At 45.1% G+C, this 21,807-nt stretch overlaps 1 protein-coding gene across 2 annotated transcripts in view; it reads right to left on the minus strand.

Moving 5' to 3' along the window:
• Positions 1-16,478, minus strand: part of LAMP3 (lysosomal associated membrane protein 3) — a 35,710-nt gene extending 19,232 nt beyond the window's left edge. For both annotated transcript variants that reach the window (XM_004278492.3, XM_033403113.2), the window contains exons 1-3: positions 16,275-16,478; positions 8,454-9,184; positions 7,444-7,572 (exon numbers count right to left, since the gene is read on the minus strand). In XM_004278492.3, the coding sequence (XP_004278540.2) occupies positions 7,444-7,572; positions 8,454-9,184; positions 16,275-16,323 (909 nt within the window). In that variant the 5' untranslated portion in view covers positions 16,324-16,478. The remainder of the gene's footprint in view (positions 1-7,443; positions 7,573-8,453; positions 9,185-16,274) is intronic.
• Positions 16,479-21,807: the final 5,329 nt, after the last annotated feature.

Here is a 21,807-nt window from a genome sequence, read left to right on the forward strand (position 1 = left end):
ATAATCATCTATAGGAGGCAAGAACAGCTACATAGTTTGTGGACCTAGTTCAAAATAAAAATGCAAGATCAAAAATTATTAAGAATTCCAAGAGGGGAGGTAAAGCATTAAAGCAAGCATGGGCCCTCCCAGCTGTATGCCCTGACAGGAAGGGCTGTTCCTGCTCTACCAGAACTGGTGCTATAATTATAGGGCTAATGCCCAAGGTGAGGCCTTCCAAAGCAGATGGCAGTGATCATACTCACTGCAAGTTTATGTCATAATGTAACAGGACTGAGTCCGGAGCCTGTATCCAGGTTTCCTTCTGTTTTGACTGAGTGAAAATTAGCCGGACGTTGACTGGGACTGAACTGCTGTCTATCTTCATGGTAAAGGAAGAGCATTTGTTAGGTGAACTTTTGTAAACAAGAGGTCAGTGGAATGTTTAGTTTCCTTGAGATTCCAAGTTTTACATAATGTATGCTGCTGATATCAAATGAGTCTTATTTAGACCATGGTACCCACTTTTTCTGTGGAGTTGTGTTAAAGAAAATAAAGTTGTCTTTTATTTAAACTAGAGCAAAGCATCTTTTTTTAGACTCAGAAATTCAGAATTTGGCCCCATTTGAATGGTAACAGAGCTGAAGTTTATTCTATATGAGGGGTTGGCAAGTTTTTTGCTGTAAACAGCCATATGGTAAATATTTTAGGCTTTGTGGATCTCCCTAGCAACCACTCAACTCCACCATTCTAGCACAAAAGCAGCCACAGATGACACATATGCAAATAAGTGTGACCATATTCCCAAAGAACTTCATTTATGGGCACTGAAATTTGAATTTATATGAGTTCCTGTGTCACAGAATATTCTTTTTTTTTCTTCCAACCATTAAAAAATGTAAAAGCCATTCTTAGCTTATAGACTGTACATTTTTTTGGTGGCGGCTGGATTTGGTCGGGGGTTGGGGGGGCATAGCTTGTTGACCCCTGGGCTACACCATCCATAAAGAACAAAGATGCTGAGCAAATCAGTTGGTTATGAAATGTTATAAAGAGAGTGGTTAACCTCCTCTTTGGGAGAATAAAGTGTTGCTAAGAATTTTTAAACACTATTTTAAAAATATGTCTCTGTTCCCATGTAACCTAGGTTAAGTTGTTGAATCTTGGTGAACATTGCAAAAATTTAATTTTTTTTCTTATTCAGTAGCAGAATGGGGACAATAGTAACAGGACTTACCTCTTAGGTTGATGTGAGTATTAAATGAAGGAATCATGTAAAAAACGTATCACAAAGTCTTTGCTCAAATTTTAACTAGTGTTGTTAACAACAGTAATAAAAAGATTTCCCCTTCCCAGTAAACCTCTCTCACTGAGATCAAATGATAATTTTTTTTTTTTTTTTTTGCGGTACGCGGGCCTCTCACTGCTGTGGCCTCTCCTGTTGTGGAGCACAGGCTCTGGACACGCAGGTCCAGCGGCCATGGCTCACGGGCCCAGCCGCTCCGCGGCATGTGGGATCCTCCCAGACTGGGGCATGAACCCGTGTCCCCTGCATCGGCAGGCAGACTCTCAACCACTGCACCACCAGGGAAGCCCTCAAATGATAATTTTTAATCTATGTCCTAGAGCTCAGATCCACCACAAATAGAAAGAAAGAGAGAGCGAGCCAGTGAGCTAAGCTTAGCTAGCCCTATGGATTAAAGAACCAGGCTGAAACTTTAGCTCTCAGGGACGGGAATGGGGTGGATACAGAGGAAGGCAGTGGTGGGGAGGTTGAGAACTTCAAGCAGGTGTCAGATTTAACCCAAAGCCCAAGGGAAATTACATGCCACACATTCTGCAATTTATATTCTGCAATTTATAGTGCGTTCTCCTTTGACACCCACGGGGTTATTCTCTGCCAGATGTTTTTCTCATTTGGGGTTGAGGTTGGAGAGTGACAAAAGGGGGCCAAGGACTCCTAAGAGCTGAATATGGTACTTTAGCACTTATAGCATGTCCATGTGAAGGGACCATTTGCAGAAGTACCATCTCACTACTGAACCAATGGCTGCTGACAACGTGGCTCCTCACCGCCAGCGTCTAAAGAGAACTCTGCAATATCTCATCAAAAGGTCTTAATTCAAGGAACTTAAACACTCTCCTTAGCAAAGGACAGGGTCCAGAGCAAGCCAGCCAGTCAAGCCTGCCCAGAAATGCAGCTTGCCAAAGACGGTGAGGCCCAGGGTCCTCTCCTCAACTTCTGCAAAATGTATCGTGGGAGTTTCACAGTCACAGATGTTCAGGATGTGGACAGCAATCAGGCCTTTTTTTGTTCAATGTTGTCGACTTCATCAAGAAACCTCTGCTCTGGAAACAGACTCACAGACTTAGAGAATGAACTCTAAGTGTGTTGGGGGGTGGGAAGGATAGTTAGGGAGATTGGGATTAACATACACACACTACTATATTAAAAATGGATCACAGGGCTTCCCAGGTGGCGCAGTGGTTGAGAGTCCGCCTGCCAATGCAGGGGACACGGGTTCGTGCCCCGGTCCAGGAAGATCCCACATGCCGCGGAGTGGCTGGGCCCGTGAGCCACGGCCGCTGAGCCTGCGCGTCCGGAGCCTGTGCTCCGCAACGGGAGAGGCCACAACAGTGAGAGGCCCGCATACCGCAAAAAAAAAAAAAAAAAAAAAAGGATCACAAACAAGGACCTACTGTACAGCACAGGGAATTCTGCTCAATGTTATGTAACAACCTAGATGGGAAAAGAATTTGAAAAAGAATAGACACAGGTATATGTATAACTGAATCTCTTTGCTGTACACCTGAAACTAACACAACATTGTTAATCAACTATACTCCAATATAAAATAAAAAGTTAAAAAAGAAAGAAAGAAAGAAAAGAAACCTCAGCTCTGAATGTCACAAAAAGAGGCCAAAGAGGCTATTTCCTTAGAGCTGCTGGTCTACTTCTTGGCAACTTGCCCCAGAGTTCTCTGTGAAATTAGATTCACTCCTTTATGGATTCATTTGCTAAAGGTATACTATGTATAAAGTCAGGGCTGGGCACTAGAGAGAGGAACGTGAATAAGTCAAGACTTGCCTTCAAGATGGCAAAATGTGTGGTAAGTGCATTTATGGAGGTCAGGGAATATATGGAGGGTCAGGAAACCAAGAGAAGAAAGTGTCCCAGTTTTACCTGGGATGGACGTGGGGATTGGGGTGGGGAGACTTCACAGAGTGAAGATGAATTGATAATTCATCTCAAAGGATGAATGAGGGGTGGGAGGGGCATTCCAGGCAGAGGGAACCCCACAAGGGAAAACAGGGCAGGAAATGGTGCCGCACACCTGGCAAGTTCTAAACAGCGCACTCTGAGTGTGTTAACATTTGAACACTGATAACAGTCCTCAGGAGTCTATAAGCTAAGAGGGCTCCAAATGCCCCTGAAAGGCTCTGGAGAAACACCAGGTGGGTGGGCACTATTCGACTTCCAGACCTCATCGACTCCAACTCACTGCCTTGCCCTGGTGCTCCTCTCTCCTGGTGACCGATTTCTCCCAGGTCCCAGAGCCGGCGCTGGAGGCTTGCACTGCCCTTCCAACCAGGTGGATGAGAAAGGGATAGTGTTGAGAACAGAAACATAAACTCTACACAGTTACTGGAAGATGTTTTTAAAACAAAATACCCTTTAAAACAAGGAAGTTGTGGGGAGCAGGGGGAAAGGAGATATATTTATCTTGCCTCTGAAGGGTCTGAACAGCTTTCAGCACTGTCACCTTAATCAAATGAGACATTGACATGGAAACGTTTTTGGTTCTTTAAAAAATGAAACTGAGAGAAACGAGACAGGAAGCCCCCCTCTCCAGACGCCGTGCTCAGCACTTTCACATACACCAGCCCAGTTCACCCTCACAGTGGCCCAACAAAATAGGTCCTGGTTGGTCCCATCTTATAGTGGAGGAAACTAAGGCTCAGAGAGAGAGCTAGTGACTTGTCCATGGTCACACAGTAATAATATGGATAAGTGAAGTCTTGACTGACAACAACATCAAGTTGACAGTTTAGGAGGCAAGTTTTTCTTTACGTTTCTGCCATTGGCAGTATTTCAATATTAAAAATGACAAATTATTGTGCATGATTTGAAACCTAAAACTATAGCCTGTATTTCTTTTATTTCTCCTGTTATGTCTAGCTCAGTGTTGGCGACAAAGTAGGTGCTCAGTAAATTCTTATTGGTAAATTGGCTGACAAATCAGTCTTGCTAATCAGCATCCAGTTATCATTCTACAACCTGGTTCTCTTTATAACATCTATTATGTTATAACTAACATGCATTCCTATTTTCTAAGGCTCTCTTTTTTCTCTAGAGCACTGGTTCTCAACCGAGGGTGATTTTGCCCCTCAGGGGACATGTAGCAACGTCTGGAGATATTTTGGGTTGTCACAGCTGAGGTTGGGTGTTGCTACTGGCATCCAGTAGGCAGGAGCCAGGGATGCTGCTCAACATCCCACAAGGCTCAGGACAGGCCCTGCCGCAAAGACTTATCTGTTTAAACCCAAGTGTTAATACTGTTGCTGTTGAGAAGCACTGGTGTGGAAAGTAGCAACATGTGAAAAGTGGTTGACTGAATTGTTGAGCCCACTTCTCTTGTGGAAGGTTCTAGACATCTTTCCTGCCTAAATGCATTTCACATAGTTCCCCCATTAGGGCAGAAGGCACAGTGCCGGGATCCACAGGCCAAAGCGGGCCTACAGCTGTGTTTCGCTTTGTTTGACCAATGGAGTGTTCAAATGTCTGAAAAATGTGTTGCCAACACTAAAAAGTCATGTGCTTTCAGAAAAAGATTGGGATTTCTACCTTCTCTTGAACAAGAAGGGTTGACAAACACTGGTCTCTTATTACTACCTGATAGAGGTGATGTGTAAATTTCTAACGGGCACAGTAGGGCAGTGGCCATGCAGGACACCCCACCGTCCAGAATGAACACCTACCATAAAGGACAGTGACAGTCCCCAGGGCTAGATGCCAGCCCCACCGCCAACCCCGCCAGCTGGAGCTGAGGAGTGGCTGGTAGGGAGATGGGTACTCCCAACCCCTCCCTCTTGTCCCGTCACTACTGGGGCTGCCGCTTGTCACCTCACACTTACTCTAACATTTTTCTTATGCAGATTTAATGGGGAAATAAAGTCTTCCTCAAAGGTGTCAAAATAAAAAATAAGAGCTGCCCGTTTCAAGGAAAAAGACATTTTTACTTCTTCACTACTTCACTCCTTAAGTTCTATGCTTAGCCCCTGTAATCTTTGGATTTGTGGCCACTGCTCTGGCTTAAACAACTTCTCTTTTAAAATGCATAAATTCCCCAGAAGGGCTAAGGCTGGGGGGAACTTTTACTTTCTATGAGCCTTTTTGCTTTCTCTTGGGGCATAGCTAAGGGTGCCTGCTCCGGGTTTTGGTGCTGGCAGTGGAATGAATAAGGTGAGTTTCGTTGGTGAGACTCAGGCAAAGCAGCTGTTGCAACACCTGGAGCCGTGGACTGAGAGCGGCTCACCTTGCTCCTTCCCGAAGGTGTCGGGGGCAGGGAGCCCTGCTGGTCCTTCCAGCTCTACTGGACACTCATTTCCTGTCCACCCTCTGGAGGCACAGAGGATTTCCAGAACGGCTGGCATTCGGCACTTGGGTGGAGCTTGGTCAAACAGAGCCCAGCCTGAAGGCATCGTTCCAGGAGACAGAGGAAAGGAGCAAAGAAAGACATCGAAAGGTGCCAAGACACTCGTTCTGCCTGCGGCCCGGCAGCAGTGGCCACTGTGTGCCCCACACAGACACTGGAGGTTCCTGACGCCTTTCTGTAGGCAATTATTCACAGGGGCAGTGGGTTGGGTGGGATCAAGCCCTAGACTAAAGCATAAATGCTTATGCCTATCCTCTGCCATTTTGCCAAAGTGACTTTCCAAAAATCCCTGACACCTTTTTAGATTAACTTCAGTTGTGCAGGAACAGAGCGTTTATTCTGCCCTGAGTGTTCTTCTGGTGAAGGACTATGCTTGTTTCCATTTGGTACTGAAAGGAAACCACCAACTTCTCAGGGGCATTTCTACCTTAAGGAGAAAAGTATCATGAGAAGGACAAAGGCTACGAGACCAGGAAGCTCAGTTCAGTGTTCTGTGACGACCTAGATGGGATGGGATGGGGGTGTGGGGTGGGAGGGAGGTCCAAGAGGGAGGGGATATAGGTATACATATAGTTGATTCACTTCACTGTACAGCAGAAACTAACACAACATTGTAAAGCAATTATACTCCAGTTAAAAAAAAAAAAAAGCTTATGAGACCAAGTCAATAACATTAACAATAATAATAACTCCATGCAATAAAGGCCGTTGCATGTATCACTCACTGTGCTAGTCGGTTTACATATACCATTTCTAATTCTCCCAAGGGTCCCACTAAGTAGCTATAACTAGTTCCTTTTTGTAGATGAGGAAACATGCCCCAACTAGTCCAAGGTCACGCAGCTAGTAAGTATTATGGCTGTGAGTCAATCTTGATTTGTCTGATCCCAAAGTCTGTGCTCGTTGCTCTCCAAGATCTGCTAACCAAGACCCTCTAACTTCAGAGGTCACGTTAGACAGGTAAGAAGAAGGCCCACACCGAGTGCCAGCTGCAAGGGTCCTCTTGGCTTATTTGAAAGACACTTTGGACCAAGGAGGGGCAAGCCTCCTTTGAGAGGGGGCTGACCATCACTGTGTTCCCAAGACATTTGTCCTTTTCAGTCACTGTAATCACAGCTACAGTGTCTATTGAGCATCCACGTTCCATGTACTGAACAAAGCTCTTTACGGGAGTGATCTTTCATTCTTTTCCTCATTTTTCAAATGATAAACAAACAAATAAACAAACCTCAAACAGATTAAGTTGCCTGCCTGATGTCAAAAGGAGAACAGAGTCCAATTTGTAGCCAAGACTCTGATCTCATGACCATGCTTTTCCACTCTACTCAGTTGTCTACCCCACTCCAGGATATGGCCTGGAAAACGCAGCCCCTGGTTAGTCCCTGAATTTTGCCTTCTGTGGTTGGAAAGAACCTATTGTGACATTTGACTCTGGTCTCAGAGTAATCCTGTTTCTTTTTGCCCACTGGGTATTTCTGTGGGTCTGTTCATCGGTACAGCTTCCTCCTTGGGGTGGTTTGCAAATGGCACTTCGGCCAGGTTCCCCAAGGCCACATCTCTCTCAAGAGGCATCAAAGCCCTTCTTGGGCCGCACAGAGGAGGCTGAAGAGGGAAGAAAGCAAACGGAAGATGTCGACACTTGCCTCCTCTCCGTCTCCATGACCCTCATTCTTATCAGAGAAATCTCGAAAGGCTCTGAGGTCTGTTTCCCCTGGAACTTAAAGTGTGGGATTGCACCACCGGGCCCCAGGGTGAGGGACAGGGAAAGCGATGCTAGAGCAGGTTAGTGTAAGGAGTTCAGCCTCACCTTGGTAAATGTCAGATTCACAAATCCGCCCTGGAAATTCAAGAGAAGGTTGGATTTTCGGAAGCCACAGTTCCCAGAGGATTGGGTTGCATTGGGGTCGATGTTGAAGTATTTCTGAGGTGAAAAAACCTAAACCAAATAAAATAGATTGGCTCAATGGAATGTCAAAGAAAACTCTAGCTGGGAGACCAGAAGCACAGGCTGGTAATTGAGCCTGAAACTCCAGGCTAGTGGGTGTTCACTGGAGAATTTCAAAGTCCCTGGAAGACACCTCTCATTTCCAAACTGTTATGTTTAAAAGACTTTTTTTAAAGAAGGAGTGCTCTCACAGAGAGGAGTTCCTTGATAGATAATTCATGGCAGGTATATTCTTGAAAAACCGTGTAGAATTTAATTTTTGTTCAAGCAAACATGTTGGGCGCTACAGGAAAGGTTTTGCTATCTAATGTACTTCTGTTTCAAATAAAAACCAAATGTGGAAGTTTTACTTGACATCATAAAAACTGTGCAAAAAAAGGAAGAATTTTTATAGTGATTCTTTCAGTAAATCAAATAATCTAAGCCCCACTCCCACCCTCTCCAATCTTCTCATTCACCTGGATTTTTCATATTAATGTCACAGCTGGCTGGAACCACAAAGACCGTCTAATGCAAACCTCTCATTTCACAGGAAAGTTGCTGAGGCTTGGAAGTCATCCAGAGGAGCAGGGCCAGGTTGGGGTCAATGCTGGCCACATCCAACACTCCGCCCATGGTGGCTAAAAGTGGAGGGTGTGCATATTTAAAATTTTGGTGTGTGCCTTTCTTCATTCATACGGTCGCTATCAGTGTCTATTTTTGTATGTGTTCTAAAACAGATCCACCTCGTAACAGAGCACCTTGGAGAAAGAGGAGCCCGCAGATACCTATTTCATTCCAAGATATAGGATGCAGGGGAACGTTCATTTTCAGCAAGGCACTCCCCACTCAAAACTTTTTGAAGCAGTGCTATAGTCCTGTGCCGGACTTACCGACTCCGTGTCTTGAACCGTCAGCTCTATCCCCATCTCTGCTTTGATACAGAGCTTGCTTCCGTTCAGAACTTGATAAATTCCAGTCTTGGCTGACGATGGCTGGGGTGCGAGGGTGGGCCTGGGAGCTATGGTGGCAGGCGAGGCTCTGTGGGTTGCGTTGGTGGGCTCCGGGGTGTGGGTGGGTTGAGTAGGCTTCTGACTGGTTGTGCTGTTGTGTGGTGTGGTGGACAATGTTGCTGGAAGGGTGGTCTGGTTACTGAGTTGGGTGGTTTTCCCAGTTGTGTGGCTGACGGTCGACGGCCTGGCTCCAGTTCTGTGGGCTGGCGGGGTGACGGTGGATGGTGGTGGACTGGGACCTGTGCTGGGGCTGATTGTAGCCTCAGTGACTGGAGCAGCCGTGTGTGACTTGTTGGGTGTGGCCAGGGTTGTGACTAGGGTGTGGGCTGTCGGGCTGGTGGAGGGGGTGCTGTCTGCAGTTACCAGGGAAGCTGTTGCTGGAATTTTTATGGTTGTGTGTGTGGTTAGGGTCTCAGAGGTGGATGCTGTGACAGCTATCTGAGAGGTGACATGCCCATCTGTTGACCTTGCTGCTAAAGTTTTCTGAGGAACACGGTTCGTTGGCTGCAGGAGACAAGGTTTTGCTGTGGTCTGTACTGTTGCAGGTGGAGAATAGCCTGTGATTTCTGGAAACGCTTTTGCTCTCACATGACCGCCATAATGCAAAATCACTGCAAATTAGGAAACAAAAATGTTAATACACCAACCAATGGCTCACATGAGTGAAGCCCTCCCCCACTCCACTTTAAGGTTTCTTCATTAAAAATTAACATGTGTTTTTCAGATTTGGGGGAAATTTACAAGGAAATAACAGTGAAGTGAAGGTCACTCAAAATTCTACCACAAGGCCACAATTTTAACATTTTGGTTGCACCCATGTTTTTACAGGGTTGTGAGCATACTGGAGATATTCTTCCCATTTCTCTGTGTGGGGTGTGGTACTATCACCCCAGCGAGCATGCTCAGCTAGATATCTAAGTGCCAATGCCTCTTCATTTTCCATCTTCAAATGTGAATCCAGACAGTTCCTGGATAGAGTGTGCTCCTGGGTAGGGTGCTGCTGTGATGACCTGATAGAGCTGGGGCAGCATGAATAACAGTAATAAAGATTTACACAGACTTGTATAGTTTTCAGAGAATCATATAATCCCAGGTTTGAAAGGGACCTTAAAGATTATCTAGTACAAACCCTAATCTGATGTGTGAATTGTACTGTTGGATATTTGCCATGTGTTCCGCCAATCTATGCATAATTACCTCCAATGACAAGAGATTCAGTTCCCTTCCATTTTTTATTTCACCATCAGTTTTCTTTTCTTTTCTTTTCTTTTAATACATTTATTTATTTATGGCTGCGTTGGGTCTTCGTTGCTGTGTGCGGGCTTTCTCTAGTTGCGGCAAGCGGGGGCTACTCTTCCTTGCGGTGCGTGGGCTTCTCATTGTGGTGGCTTCTCTTGTTGTGGGGCACGGGCTCTAGGCGCTTGGGCTTCAGCAGTTGTGGTGTATGGGCTCAGTACTTGTGGCTCACGGGCTCTAGAGCGCAGGCTCAGTAGTTGTGGCGCATAGGCTTAGTTGCTCTGTGGCATGTGGGATCTTCCTGGACCAGGGCTCGAACCCGTGTCCCCTGCACTGGCAAGTGGATTCTTAACCACTGAGCCACCAGGGAAGCCCCACCATCAGTTTTCAAAATGTACCCCAGTTTCTGTCATTCCCTTACTTAACCTTTAGAGTAGCGCAGGCTTTTCCAACTGAGGAATTAAATTAATCCATAAGTGCTCTGATATATCTGGTGTGCCATCCTTCATGGTTTGGCTTAAATGTCAGCTCCTCAAAGAGTCTTTCCCATCCTTCCCACATGAAACAGCTCCCCATCCCCACAATTCTCCATCACAGTATTATATTCATTGCCTTCACTGCATTAATCACAGCTTGTAATTATATAAGGGGACGGTATTCAAATATTTAACAATAAGCCTGTCCAGACAGTGTGTACCAGCAGAATATCAGCCCTGATTATATGTTTATTTATTAATTGTGCCTCTCTCCCACTAGATGAAAAGCAAGCTCAAGGTGGGAACTGTGGGTAATTTTTTTCACCACCAGTGCCTGTGCATAGAAGGTATTCAGTGGATACGGAATGAATGAATAAATAACTGAATGTGTAAATGGTGGTTACAGCATTGTAGACCTCCTAGGGTTATTAACAGGCTCAAACAAGGTGGTTTGAGTGAAAGCCTTCCTGGACTATTAAGCATACCTAGAGTGTGTATTATCGTCATAGGTTCTCTCCTGGGTCATCCCTTCAGGGCCGAAGGCCTCTGAATCTTTTTCAACCAGAATAGTTCTATCCTTGTCTCCTTCCAAGCACAGAGCAAGCCAGAAATTAGACAACTGCAGGTGATGTCCCTTGGGAGCTTACGATCAGGTACACTGAGAGATGGCACTGTCTCTTTAATGCTATGGTTTCACTATGTTTATGCATTGTATTTTCACTCATTGGAGCTGTTACTGCCCGGTGCTGAGCAGTGACTTGGAAAAACACGGGGAAAAGGGAAAGAAGATCACTCTATGCTGGTGTTTATAAAGTCCTGAATTTCACATCGAATTAAAGTCATCCATAAACACCTTTACTATCTCTCCCTTTCATCCAGTACATTTCTAGGTGGGTACTTTCCCCATAGCAATAAAAATTCCAAGTTACTGAACACTTACTACATGGCAGGCCTCAGGTCGAGGATCTTATTTCACCAGCTCTTCTCAAAAACCCCCTGACGGGTACTAATCTTTATCTGTCTTTCAGATGAGGAAACTCAGGTTTAGAAAATTCTATTAACTTGACCATAATCACACAACTAGTAAATTTTGAAGCTGAGACTCAAGCCCCTGTCTGAACCAAAGCCTGCCCTTGGATCTGGGCATGGGTGGAGGTGGTGCGTGTCACTGGGAAGAATGGTAAGAGAAGAGACAAAAGCAGAGGAGAGAAGAGTAGGGTCCCCCTCCAGTGACCCCAGTTCACTAAACCCTCATAATGGTGGTCCTCAGAGAGTCTTTCAAAGGCCCACATGCTAAAACAGTGATTATTTTCCAGAAGAAAAGGCTAACTTGAAGCCCAGTAGTAGCACTTATAAATTATTTCTGCACAGCTGGTTTGCAAAATGGGAAAGACAAAAGTATCAGTTCAAAATGCCTTTGATAACCTTTAAAGAAGACATTATTCATGACATTAAGTTACTTGAGACTATTACTAAAGAGTCTTTTCTTGTATCTAAAATGTTTACTTGGACAATTGAAATGTATGATATTTGAGAGTTGCAGATTTTATGGGCTATAGATTTACCTCACAAATCTTTGTAAAATCATACGTGGAGCCTTTATGCCCATACTGTAGAGCTTGGAGCAAGATTTTTCCTTTCAAGATTGTTATGAAGGTTGACAGTTGTTGAAGATTTATTTGCATAATTCATTTGGGCTGAACCTGAGTTGCTGTTCCCTGGGTCAAAAACCCAACGGGAACCCAGTTAGGGTCATAGTATTACTATGAAGAAATAGAATTCACTCCCAGATGTGGTATCTAGGAATATCTTGTAGTAAAAAGCAAAGATTGCTGCAGAGAACTCCAGGAGACTGGGAACCACCTGACTTTTGCTCTCCTGGAAGATTAGGTCCTTGATAAAATCCCACTGTGTACAGCTTATGCTTATGAACTAAAGCAAATCTTCTCAACTGAGTAGAATTTCCTCAACTGAGTAGCACACCCTTTCAAAGGGGGAGCCTTCCTCATAATGCAATTAGAACTCCTCTCTCAGCAGTGATGAATGAACTCAAGTAAGGGAAAAAAGCACATTGGCCGTTCATGAACGCACAGCACCCCAAACAGGACAAGAAGACTCACGGTACACTGTCAAGTGTGCTTGGTATATAGGAAGTCTTTGTGAGGTGCCTGGAGGTGATGGTGTCTCCATATGGTATGTGACCTTGAGGCGGACAGGAGCCTGGGCTGGTAGGTGGCAGGAACAAAAGTGACTGAAAGTAACAGAGTGTGTTACAATTAAACAAGTCTGGGAAATATTGTTCTAATATTCTTCTCTTTCTCTACTCTGGTCCCTCCCCTCCTCTCCTCATCTCCCTGTAGGAGTGTGGGGTATAAAACATGGGCAGGCAGTTAGATGGAAATTTGACAGAGGTAGCTATGCTGTGCATTGAAATACATCCCAGAAAGTTCATATGTTTGTTAGGTACTCAATGGAAATAATGCTCTGAAAAATACCCTGTTTTACAAAATCTATGTTTATGACCACACATATATGACCAATCTTGGTCAAAATTGGGTCATAGTTTTTCAATGGGATCTTTGGCCTAAAGGTTTAGTCAAGTTCACTGGTCTGTCTGAAAACCACAAAGTGGGCAGTGGGCAGTGGGCAGAAGCAAGGGCAGTGCACAGCTCAGACTCTCTCAGTTCTCCTTCTACTCAGAAGAACACAGCCTGAAGTCCACACACTGATTTGCGAAGCTCCCACTCCCAGAACCTCAGCATCTCCTCTCCAGGATTCAAGAGACTCAGCAAATGAGTACCCCGGAGGCTTAACCCCTTGTTTGTATTCCTCTAGATGGTGAACTGCAGGAAGGGGCGTGAGAATGTTTTGGTTTCCCTACAACTCGCAGGAGGAGTGAGAGATAACCCATCGGCCAGGCCCTGGCAAAGCCAGTGACCACACAAGAACTGCTTCTTTAGGTATTTCCCAGACAGTCGGGCCTTCCCAGAGAGCCTTAGTTTGGTTTCCCCGCCACACCCAATTCAGCAGATACAGAGGCGCCTCCTCTGAGCCAAGCTCCAGGTCAGGCACTGGGGTTAGGTCTTTGTTCTCAGGGGGGCAAAGCCTTGTGAGGCAGACACAGAAATGGACTATACTCCTTGGTGTGACAAGTGTTATTATTATTATTTTAATAAATTTATTTGTTTATTTATTTTTGGCTGCATTGGGTCTTTGTTACCGTGTGCAGGTTTTCTCTAGTTGCGGCGAGCGGGGGCCACTCTTTGTTGCGGTGCATGGGCTTCTCATTGCGGTGGTTTCTCTTGTTGCGGAGCACGGGCTCTAGGCACGGGCTTCAGTAGTTGTGGCACGTGGGCTCAGTAGTTGTGGTTTGCGGGCTCAGTAGTTGTGGTGCACGGGCTTACTTGCTCCGCGGCATGTGGGATCTTCCCGGACCAGGGCTTGAACCCGGAACCCCTGCATTGGCAGGTGGATTCTCAACCACTGCACCACCAGGGGAGCCCAGGTGTTATTACTGAAGCAGGCCCTGAGTCCTATGGGGTGAGGTGGGGAATCCATCACAAGGAGAAATTCTTCAGGCAGACAGGAAAGTAGATGGCATCCCACAGGCAGGAGAAAGAGTATGTGTAAAGGCATGGGGCTTCAGAGCCTGGAATGTCTCTGCAGAACAGCAGAGTCAGCATCATGGGAGCTTGGGAGGGTGTGAGGAGGGGTCAGGAGGAGGGCCAGCAGGGAGCAGACCTGGCAGGTCTCAGAGGCTACCTTTTGCAGAGCTCTAAGGAGCACAGCTGGGGAGTAGATGGAGTGCTGTGGCCATGTCCAGGGGCAGGGAGTCGAGCTTAACTCCTGAGCACTTTCTCTGGCACCTCCCCGGGCAGCAGAGGTAGCCCTAGCTGGATGCGGCAGGAAGACGGTTTCTGGATGTGTGGGGCAGCAGGGGTGGGCCCTTGACAAGATTCTGCTCACAGTTTCACAGTTTCATCTTAGGCCTTTTAGCAGAGAGATGTAAATCCTGCCTCTGTCAGTTTTCTGTGGGACTTGAGGCTCAAAGAAAACCCTTGAGCAGAAGGGGCTCTAGCCCTGTGTCAGAGACTGCTGGCTGACTACGCCAAAATCCAGTCTCTCCTTTTTCCTTAGTAACTGAGCCATGAGTTTAAGCGGAGCACTTGCTGCATGGAATAAAGCCCCCCATCTCTAAGCCTCCTTTCCAGATGGGTAGGAATGTGACTGAGTTCAAGTCAAAGCAATACAAGTGGTAGGGTTATGTGGGCCTCTGGGAAGGTTGCTTGAAGGGAGCTCAGTCACCTAGGGGGCCTCTCTATTGCCTTCCTGTTTCCTCCTTTAATCAGGCTGCAATGTGTATGTGATGGCTGGAGCTCCAGCAGACATCTAGAACCATGAGGAGACCTTGCAGGTGGAAGTCACACATTGGATGGTGGGTCCACAAGAATGAGTCCCCACACAGACCCGGTCTGAATTCCTCTGGACTTGTTTTCACTTGAGACAGAAACAAACACTTATCTTGTTTAATTCACTATTTGGCACTTGTCTCTTATGTGCAGCTGAACCTAAACTTAACTGATACAAACTTAAATCTCCTCATTTTATGGGGTTCGAATTTGAGATCAGGGAAGCAAAGTGACTAGATAAAGATTACATAGTTAGCTTACCTAAAAGCTATGTCTCTCCGAGCAAAATGTCGAATGGTTTTTGCTCACATGCAATTCAACAAGTATTTCTTGAACATATGCATGCAGAAGTATAGTGCAGAAGTGCAGAGCATGGACCCCAAAGGTGAACTTCCTGGGTGCAAATCTCAGGGCTGCCATCTGTTAGCTGAGCGCCCATGTTCACCTCTAAGAATGCACAGCTCAGAGACGAAAGGGCAACGTGGGCATTTCCTTTCCACCTGGCTGTGCATTTATCACACGTTCATTGCCCTCCTGAATCCACCAGTCGTCTGCCAGCCATTGAATTGGCGCCCACAGACAGGTCACTAAGGGTTACTGCTACATTGAGATCTTCTGCTGTTTTATTGGCTTGCTCTGCTAAATATAATGATTACTTTTCATTTTGCCTCCAAAAGAATGTGAAACTCTAATTCTGAAAGTGTGGCACAAAGAAAAACAGCCTGGATTAGGGTCGCTGGCCTGACCTTTCACCCAACTTTCATGACAATTCGTGTTACACTCAAGTGCAGCTGTGTCTCCCATTTGAGCGTGTTAGTAAGGCCATGTGGACAGAGCTAGTTCCCTCACATGTTCAAGTCAGTGGTAGTGGAAGGAATTGTGAAGCAACCAGCAAACTTGATAAAGCACATAAGAGGACTCAACGTCCTAGGGAGAAAATGTTCTTGGTGAAAGCAGGGGGCACAGACATAAAAGAATCATTAAAATCTCAGCTTCCCAGACAGTCTCTTTGATCTGACCTATACTGGTAATGAAACAAGAAATCTTTGATGCCCTGGCTTACATGTTTCTGAGACGGCAGTTTGTCAGACCACATCTCGTTCACCTTCACAACTCGCTGTTACATAATATACACATAGCGCTCCGTTTAAGAAAAGCAGAAAAAGCAAGGCATGACATGATTTCCCCAGGCTCTTGGCAAGAGCCCCATTTCTAAGCCCTGGCTCAGTTCTCCATCTCTTAAATCGAAGAGACTTGTACAAACTCTCCCTAATCAGGTGCCTACAGACCATTTGGGAACCAGGGGCAGTGTCACTGTCTTCCAGGGTGGACACCTACGCTGCCTGACTCATGGAAAACAAGTCCAAACTGTGAAAGCCTCTGGAAAAAAAAATGAAGGTGTGCTCCACACGTAAGGTAATAAAGAGGCATTCCCAAGTCAAATACCCACAGTAGCTGAAGCCACTACAGCTATCTCCAATCTGTCCTGCCCCACCTTGGTCACTGGCACTAGAATGCATTTACATTTAATAGGACCGGATGTGGCAGGGTCACCATGGAAAGTCATGTGTGTCACTCACCGGCCGGGGACACGAAGAGCACCACCACTGCAGACAGCTGCCAGAACATGACTGGGGAGCCAGGGAGTACCGCTGCCTCGCCAAGGGACTGCTGCGCTCAGCGCTCAGCAAGGCTGGGTCTTCCGAATGGTGCAAGGCTAATTCCAGGGCAGGCTCTGGCAACAAAGTAGACACCTCCTTCTGCCCCTTATAACTTGTGGCAGAGAAAACAAAGTCACTTGCGTTATGAGAACTGAAAGGCCCTCCCAAGTGGTGTGCTGAGAGGGGAGGGAAACCACAAGTGGCTCTTGTGTGAAGGCAGGCACTTTCGTCTCTGCCTTTAGTGTTTGTGAGCGACGGGATGGGGGATGGGGCATGTCCCCCAGCCAAGGTGAAGGGCATCTGAGATCATTTTGCACAAGAGGTGGTGGATCTGTAGCAGTGTCTGCTTCCTTCTCTCATAAGTTGGGTCTCCATTTTTCTCTAAGACCTTGAGTACATTTCTGTAAACCCAGAGACCCTTTTCAGCCAGGAGAAAACCAGTCCCTCAGTCTTGAGGGTGAGCATGAGTCAAAACTCCATGGGTAGAGTGTTGTCTGTCTCTGTGTGTTTTCACAAGAAGTCTGAGGCAGCCCTGTTCTCTGCTCAAGGCAGCCTCACCTGGGAACTTCACCTTGTGGGGAGGGGTCAGTGTGACCTCAGGAATCAGGGAGATCTGGGTTTGAATCTGACCCTGCCAACTCACCAGCTGTATGACCTTGGGTAACCTCTCTGAGCCTCGGTTTCTTCTGTTGTATAACAGGGATAACAATGACTACTCCCAGGTGGTTTTCCTGGAACACAAATAATATTGAATATCTTCAAAAGGCAACCTTTTCATGTCTTATCTCCTTCCTCTATTAATTAGACAAAACAATGGTGGTCTCTCTCCCAGAGCTGTGAGTCCCCGTGAGGAACACACATATAAGGCAGTTTATCAGGATACCCTCCTGATTACTAGGTTTAGGGCTTTCAGTTTAGTCTCAAACCATTTCCTGAAAAACAACTTTGGCAACTATTTTATCTTACTACGTTGCTGTAATCAAGCAAATTTACCAAAGCAAGCGGTGTGTTTCCAAATTGAATTTTTATGGTGGAAGGTGAAGATTAATTTGTGTCAGTTGACCTAGTTTCAGCTACTTGCTATCTAGAATTCTGGACTTTGAGTCAATTTATTCAACAGACAATAATTAAGCAGATACTCTGTGCCAGACACTCTTCTTATTCCATTTAAGCCCCACAGCCACTCTATGTGGGCACTATAGTATTATTGTTGTACCATTTCACAGATGGGGAAACTGAGCATAGAGAGGTCAAGTGACTTGCCCAGAATCACTTAGATAATAAATGAAGAAGCTGGGCTATGAATCCAGTCGGCTTGAAAGTCTAGGATTTTAAGCACTATGCTGTACTACAGCTGAAGAGGTGCTCTGGACTAGAATATAATATATGCTTTCAAGTTGCTTACTGCCTAGTTGAGAAACATTTATTGATATAAATAGCTAGAGAGCGACTGATCAATTGTTTGCTACTTAGAAACACACTAGATGAGGAAAGGAATAGTCAGAGATGACTTTGTAGGCGTTGAACCTTGGAGAGACTGAAGGTCATAGAGGATCTGGGTAGTTGGAGAATAGCAATAATAATAATAATAGCAGTAATAATGGTTTCCATATAAGGACTCCCTATTATGTGCCTGACACTGTGTAATGCATATGGTACTTCTACAGGGTAGATTTTTTTAATCCCCACTTTACTGATGTGGAAAATGAACCACCCAGCATCACATAACAGGCTAAAATTTGCATCATGCCTTGTCTGGCCCTGAAGCCTGTGCCCTTTCTGCTGGCTACCGGAGCAAAATCTCTTGAGTGGTGATAAGCCTGACTGGAGGGGCCTGGGGAGTTATTTTCTTAGTGGTTGCCCTGAAGATTACTGTACATCTCAGCCTATAGCAATCTAGTTTGGATTAATACTATCTTAACTTCAATAGTATATAAAAACTTTGCTTCTATCTATTTCCATTGTCTCCCCTTCCTTTTTGCTATTATTGCCATATAAATTACATCTTTATTCATTGTATACCCACCATCATGGGTTTATAATGATTGCTTTATGAAGTTGTCTTTTATATCAGATAAGAGAAAAAGGAGTTACAAACAACGCTAGAGAGGAAATGTTTGTGTTCCCTCAAAATTCATATACAGAAGCTCTAATGTGGTGGTATTGGAAGGTGGGGACTTTGGGAGGTAATTAGATTATGAGGGTGGAGCCCTCATGATGGGATTAGTGTCCTTATAGGAAGAGGAAGAGAGCTAGTTCTCTCTCTGCTCTCCACCACGTAAGGATATAGTGAGAAAGCAGCTGTCTACAAGCCAGGAAGTTGGCCCTCACCAGAATGCCACCATGCTGGCACCCTGATCTCAGACTTCCCAGTCTCCAAACTTGTGAGAAATAAATCTGTTGTTTAAGTCATTCAGTCCATGGTAATTTGTTACAGTAGCCAGAGCTATGACAAACAAAAAAATATATTTATAATGTCTTCTATATTTGCCTATGTAGTTATATTTATTGGTGCTCTTTATTTCTTCATGTAGATTTGAGTTACTGTCTAGTAACCTTTCATTTCTGAAGGACACCTTTTAGCATTTCTTGTAGGGAAGGTGTGTTAGTGACAAATTATCTCAGTTGTTGTTTATCTGGAATGTCTTAATTTCTCCTTCAGTTTTGAAGGACAGTTTTGTGGATATAGAATTCTTAATTGACAGTCTTTTTCCTTTCAGCACTTTAATATATCATCTCACTGCCTTCTGGCCTTGATGGTTTCGGATGGGAAATCTCTTATTGAGAATTCCATATGATTTGAGATGTGGATGAGCTTATTGCTGAAAAAATTATCCTTTCCTCACTCTATTGCTTTTGTACCTTTGTTGAATATCAGTTGTCCACACGTATATGGGTCTATCCTGTTCCACTGATATAATTTTCTATCTTTATGTCAAGATCAAATTGCCTTGATTGCTGTAACTTTACAATAAACCTTGAAATCAGGTATTATTAGCCCTCCAACTTTGTTCTTCAACATTCTTTTAGCTTCTCCCGTTCCATTCCCTAATTCCCTCTCTTATGCTTTAAATTAGCCAATAAAGAGTGAACCTGTGAAACCCTAAACACCCCACCCTTGGGCCCTAACAAAGGCAGAGCCCCAGGTCTGTGCTCTCTGTCTCTCAACCTGTGACCTTGCTTCATGGCCCTTGAGTGTGCTGTGTACTCTCCAGGACCTATGAGTAGTAAATCTTGTTCCTCAAAGTTCCCTGATGGTTTCTGGCTGAAGTGTGTACTGCAATCATTATAAGAACCACACGGGCTAGTCCAGCCACAACACTGGCCCCACAAGCTTGGTGAGTGCCTCAGGTGTTCCTAGTTCCTAGGCAAGAGCATCACCATCAGGATGGGACCAAACAGCAGGGGGGAACACAATTCAGCCCATAACAATGGTCTGTCTTGTTAAATGTTCCATGTGAACTTAAGAAGAATGTGTGTATTCTTTTGTTGTTGGATTCAGTGTTCTATAAATGTTATTAGGTTAAATTGGTTGACAGTGTTGTTCAAGTATTCTATATTCTTACTGATTTTTTCTTTATTGTTTTATCAATTCTTACAAGAGAGGAGTTGAAATATCAGATTAAATTGTGGATTTGTTTATTCCTCTTTGCAGTTCTGTTTTTGCTTTGTGTATTCCAAAGCTCTGTTATTGATGTGTAAATATTTAGGATTGGTATGTCCTCTTGATGGATTAATCGCTTTATTTTATTTTTTTTTGTGGTACGCGGGCCTCTCACTGTTGTGGCCTCTCCCGTTGCGGAGCACAGGCTCCGGACGCGCAGGCTCAGCGGCCATGGCTCATGGGCCTAGCCACTCCGGGGATCTTCTTGGACCGGGGCACGAACCCGTGTCCGCTGCATTGGCAGGCGGACTCCCAACCACTGCGCCACCAGGGAAGACCAACACATTCTTATTCTTTTTATATTTAAATAGTCAATTTTCTTTTAAGGAGATATAAATAATGAGGGGAAAAAGCTTCAGTACTTACTTATGTGATTACCATTTCCTGCAGTCTTCACTCCTATGTGTAGACCCTTGAGTTTGTTGTTGCTACAGTTAGCCTAAGTACACCATGCACTTCAGATTCCTCAAGTGTTACCTGTGTTTAAGGTATGGCATTGTTTGACCAAATGTTTTTCTCAATGTGTGCTCCACTCTCAGCTTTAGGTCTTCCCTGGTATGTGTCAGAGTCTCTCCATGCCCTTGTAGCTCTCCCAGCAGACTCCACTGTTACTTGATAGTCAGTGCTTGTTAGCCTGGGGCTGGGGACTGAGCCATGAGGTGCTCTGTTCTGATTAAGTCTCAGGCAGGCAGGCACTCTGTCTCTGGGTCTTGAGGGGGTGTGACCTTCAAAGTGTTTCTACCCTCCCCCAGCAGTTTTGGGCACAGCACATATTCCCACCTCTCTCCCAGGATCAGAGGTTTGGTTTTTATTCCATTATTTTTCCCCAGCTGCAGTTGGATTTACCAGCCCTGTAAGGATGTGTTTATTGCCTGTTCTTGGGCAGCTGGTTCTACTTTTGTTCTGTTGGAAATATGGGGCAATAGGATCCAAGCCTTGTCTCATGTCTTTCCTGCAGCAACTGATATTCCCCTTCCCCAGGCTATGCCCTCAAGGATGCTTTCTCAGGACTTTTGCTAATCTTTTTTGTGAGTGCCCAGTGAGACCATTGGAGGAGAAAAGCCTGTAAGTGGATGCAAATATTCATTATATCTATGGCCCCTTGGTTTTTATTTTCTCTTGCAAGCCTACACTGGGCCACAAATTTAGCAGAACTCTCTTTGCCAGCGCATAGCAGTGCCTGCTCCAGGTAGGCAAGTGCTTGGAGTTCCATCTCTCTTTGTAGGTGCCTGTCTTTCCTTGGTCTTCAGGCTATATGGGTGCCCGGTGAACTCAGCTCTCTCATGGGTCCACAAAAGTTGTGAATTTGCATATTTTCCAGATTTTCTGATCTTGCAAGTGTGGGGATAGTTCTCTTTCTAGATTTCTACATCTCAAGCAGAAGATATTATTTTTAATAGCTGCACAGAGTTCCATTGTATGTCAGTACAATATTTTATCAATCGGCTTTTTATATTTAATATATTTGTTATCTATCGTTAACAAAACTTAGGTGCTTAAAACAGCAAACATTTATTATCTCATGGCCCTCTGGTAATAAATTCAAGAGTGGTTTAGCTGGGTTCTTCTCGCTCCAGGTCTCTCATGAAGTTTCAGCCAAGACATCAGTTTGAGCTGAAGCCATCTGAAAGCTTGACTAGGGCTGGAGAGTCTACCTCCCAGGGGCTCACACACATGGCTGTTGGCAGGAGGCTTCAGTTCCTGCCACGCAGGTCTCTCCTTTGGGCTGCTTCAGTGTCCTCTCAATATGGCAGCTGGCTTCTACAGTGAATAACCCAAGAGGCAGAA

Source organism: Orcinus orca, chromosome 5 (assembly GCF_937001465.1).
Source record: "Orcinus orca chromosome 5, mOrcOrc1.1, whole genome shotgun sequence".
In the NCBI taxonomy this organism is placed as follows: Eukaryota; Metazoa; Chordata; class Mammalia; order Artiodactyla; family Delphinidae; genus Orcinus; species Orcinus orca.